The sequence below is a fragment of the Notolepis coatsorum genome (assembly GCF_963971535.1).
Source record: "Notolepis coatsorum genome assembly, contig: SCAFFOLD_3887, whole genome shotgun sequence".
Classification (NCBI taxonomy): Eukaryota; Metazoa; Chordata; class Actinopteri; order Aulopiformes; family Paralepididae; genus Notolepis; species Notolepis coatsorum.
Window position 1 is genome coordinate 9,845 of NW_028169715.1, and position 4,039 is coordinate 13,883.

General features: G+C 50.7%; 1 protein-coding gene across 1 annotated transcript; it reads right to left on the reverse strand.

Annotated features, from left to right (window-relative positions):
* Nucleotides 1–466: 466 nt before the first annotated feature.
* On the reverse strand, nt 467–3,299 carry LOC311248675 (isotocin receptor-like; the record flags this gene model as incomplete). Its single annotated transcript, XM_084339522.1, has 2 exons — nt 2,870–3,299; nt 467–1,055 (listed from the first exon to the last, which is right to left on the reverse strand). Coding segments are annotated over exons 1-2 (925 nt in total), but the record flags the coding sequence as incomplete, so codon positions are not given.
* Nucleotides 3,300–4,039: the final 740 nt, after the last annotated feature.

Below are 4,039 nucleotides of genomic sequence, written 5' to 3' on the forward strand. Positions count from 1 at the left end.
AACTGACGCCGTAATATAGCCTGTCGTCTGACATAACATGTGCACTGTTTTCACAACCCGACGTTCGTGTTCGTGTTCAGATTCAGATCGTTTATATTCGCCATAATGCAACAAGTACAATGGAATTATCATACTCTCCGTTTGCTCCACGGCATAAAGGAATAAAAAGCAACAATTAACAGAATAGAAAAGGCAGGTATTTATATACAATAACTAAGCTGTCTCTGCTGTATATGGGCAATAACACAAGTACAAATAAGTATATAAGTAAATAAAAAAAAAGAACGTACACATTATTAGACATGACACTAGTGTTGAAATCGTGTTATATATAATCCGATCCGTAACGTATATTCTATACGCGACTATAAAAGGTGCCAAAAGCCACGTACCTCACTATAGGGGGGGAGGGGGGGGGGGAGAGGGGCGACATTTCAAATGTGATATTATTAATAACCAAACCTACCCTCGCGAGGCGCCAGCGGGTCCCACGCGGACCACATCTGCACGGAGAAGAACGGCGTCCAGCAGACGATGTAGGCCAGGACGATGACGAAGGTCATCTTGACGGTGGTGATCTTGGCCTTGGAGATGAGCTTCACGCTGCTCACGCGCGCCAGCGTGTGGTTGTTGTTGCCCTTGTTGGACGCCGCCTTGGACGTGGTGGTGGTCGTCAGGCCGATGCAGTGGTCCCGCTTGGTCTTCAGCCGGAAGTTCTGCCAGATCTTGAAGCTGATGAGTCCGTAGCAGAGGCTCAGCGTGGCCACCGGGATGATGTAGATGGTCAGGCTGATCCACGTGATGTAGGCCTTGGCACCCCACGGCTGCACGAAGTCGCCCCAGCAGTCGTACACGCCGGAGCCGGGCGCGCCCACCTCGCGCAGCGAGAAGATGCACATCTGCGGCACGCTGAGCAGCAGGCTCAGCACCCAGGAGAACACCACGTAGAAGCGGTCCTTCCTCTTGTGCAGCGAGCGCAGCGGCTGGCAGATGGCCAGGCAGCGGTCGATGGACATCAGCACCAGCATGTAGGTGGAGGCGAACATGCCCACCACCTGGAGGACCACGGACCAGTGAGTGAGTGAAAACTTTATTCAACAGGTTGCAGAATGCGGGGTACAATATTATACAGTACGGCTCCAATACGACGCAATGATGTTAACCCTTTCACCGCCGCACTAGTACCAAACGGTTAACCTTTCCCCTGTGACAATTAACGGAAGGTTAATAACCCTTTTTCACTGCCACTGTAGTGTGATAGTAAAAGGGTTGACCTTCTGTAGTAGCGTGGTGGCAGTGAAAGGGTTAAGGCCGGGGATGCAGACCGGAGAAAGACGTTCGTCTTGTTTACACATCAGGGTCCCCCCCCCCCCATTTTCAATTCATAGTGATATTTATGACATACACAACATATACTGTATGACATCATGACATTTATGGCATAGGGACATATACATGACATACAGGTAGTACTGTTACATTTGTGACATATACGATATGCAAATATACAGTACTGTTACCCATAGATCCTGACAGAGTATATACATACGGTGGGGAGGAGACTGTACATTAGGAGGGGGTGGGTGGGTGGGAGAGAAATATACATACGGTGGGGAGAGAAATATACATACGGTGGGGAGGAGACTGTACATTAGGAGGGGGTGGGTGGGTGGGAGAGAAATATACATACGGTGGGGAGAGAAATATACATACGGTGGGGAAGAGACTGTACATTAGGAGGGGGTGGGTGGGTGGGAGAGAAATATACATACGGTGGGGAGAGAATATATACATACGGTGGGGAGGAGACTGTACATTAGGAGGGGGTGGGTGGGTGGGAGAGAAATATACATACGGTGGGGAGAGAAATATACATACGGTGGGGAAGAGACTGTACATTAGGAGGGGGTGGGTGGGTGGGAGAGAAATATACATACGGTGGGGAGAGAAATATACATACGGTGGGGAGGAGACTGTACATTAGGAGGGGGTGGGTGGGGGGGGAGAAATATACATACGGTGGGGAGAGAAATAGACATACGGTGGGGAGGAGACTGTACATTAGGAGGGGGTGGGTGGGTGGGAGAGAAATATACATACGGTGGGGAGGAGACTGTACATTAGGAGGGGGTGGGGGGGTGGGAGAGAAATAGACATACGGTGGGGAGGAGACTGTACATTAGGAGGGGGTGGGTGGGTGGGAGAGAAATATACATACGGTGGGGAGAGAATATATACATACGGTGGGGAAGAGACTGTACATTAGGAGGGGGTGGGTGGGGGGGGGAGAAATATACATACGGTGGGGAGAGAAATATACATACGGTGGGGAGGAGACTATACATTAGGAGGGGGTGGGTGGGTGGGAGAGAAATATACATACGGTGGGGAGAGAATATATACATACGGTGGGGAAGAGACTGTACATTAGGAGGGGGTGGGTGGGTGGGAGAGAAATATACATACGGTGGGGAGGAGACTGTACATTTGGAGGGGGTGGATGGGTGGGAGAGAAATATACATACGGTGGGGAGAGAATATATACATACGGTGGGGAGGAGACTGTACATTTGGAGGGGGTGGGTGGGTGGGAGAGAAATATACATACGGTGGGGAGGAGACTGTACATTTGGAGGGGGTGGGTGGGTGGGAGAGAAATATACATACGGTGGGGAGGAGACTGTCTATTAGGAGGGGGTGGGTGGGTGGGAGAGAAATATACATACGGTGGGGAGGAGACTGTCTATTAGGAGGTGGTGGGTGGGTGGGGGTGGGTTTGGACATTTACGGCGGCCAGTTTCGAATTGCAGCCTCCCCGTAGGTGCTCTTTGAGAGCGGTTTTGAAGGTGGGAGGTAGGGGTCTTTTTACCTGCAGGTACTTGACGAGGCGACACAGCACGTCGGGCCCGTAGAAGCGGAAGGTGATGTCCCAGATGAGCTGCGGCAGCACCTGGAACACGGCCACCACCAGGTCTGCGATGCTCAGGTGCTTCATGAAGTAGTACATGCGCGACTGGCTGTGCTTGGTGGTGTGTATGGCCAGCAGCACGCACAGGTTGCCCGCCAGCGCCAGGAAGAGGATGAGGGCGAGCACGGTCACCTCCACCTTGGCCACCTCCTCGTTCCGCTTCAGGGGGTTGTTGGTGGTGGTGTGGTTCCACCACGAGACGTCGCCGCCGTCGGTGCCGTTGACGGTGCCGCTCATCGACGTGATGAGGCTCAGGTTGTTGTTGCGCCCGGAGCTGCTGTCGTTGAACGACGACCACAGCAGGTCACTTTCGTTTAGTATACCTAGTTCCATCGCGGCCGGTCTGTCCCCCTCCTCCCCCCCCCTGCGCGCGGGTACCCCTGCCCCGCTCCTCTCTGTCTCTCTTGCGGGTGCTTCAGCGGCGCGTGGCGGTCACACAGCCAGTGGCTGCGGTGTCCATCTTCCGGTTGATGTTAAAGACAGTTGTCCTGTTTTACGATGTCCATCTTCTGGTTGATGTTAAAGACAGTTGTCCTCTTTTGGTCCCAGACGGGCTGTGATGTCCAGACAGTTCATATTAAAGACAGTAGTCCTCTTTTGCGATGTCCATCCAGTTGATATTAAAGACAGTGTCCTCTTTTGCAATTTCCATCCAGTTCATATTAAAGACAGTATAGATCCTCTTTTGCAATTTCCATCCAGTTCATATTAAAGACAGTATAGATCCTCTTTTGTGATGTCCATCCAGTTCATATTAAAGACAGTAGTGTCCTCTTTCGGTCTGTGTTATGACGTCGGAAGGCTTACAACACGTTTTTCAGTTTCCAAATAGCATTTCTATACTTTTCGTTGGCAGCTTTATTTGTTAACACGGACCGTTGAGAAATGATCCCCGGACGGAGCGCTGCTGCAGGGATCTGGAGCTGAAACGTATTAATAAAAAAAACGCTTTTTAATATTTGCTTTCAATTGAATGTAATATATACCTCAAGTTCATGTTTTCAGGTTTTGTTTTATTTGTATAAGGTGCATTACTATACAGTGAAATGCTTGGTTCTGTAATGAACCACC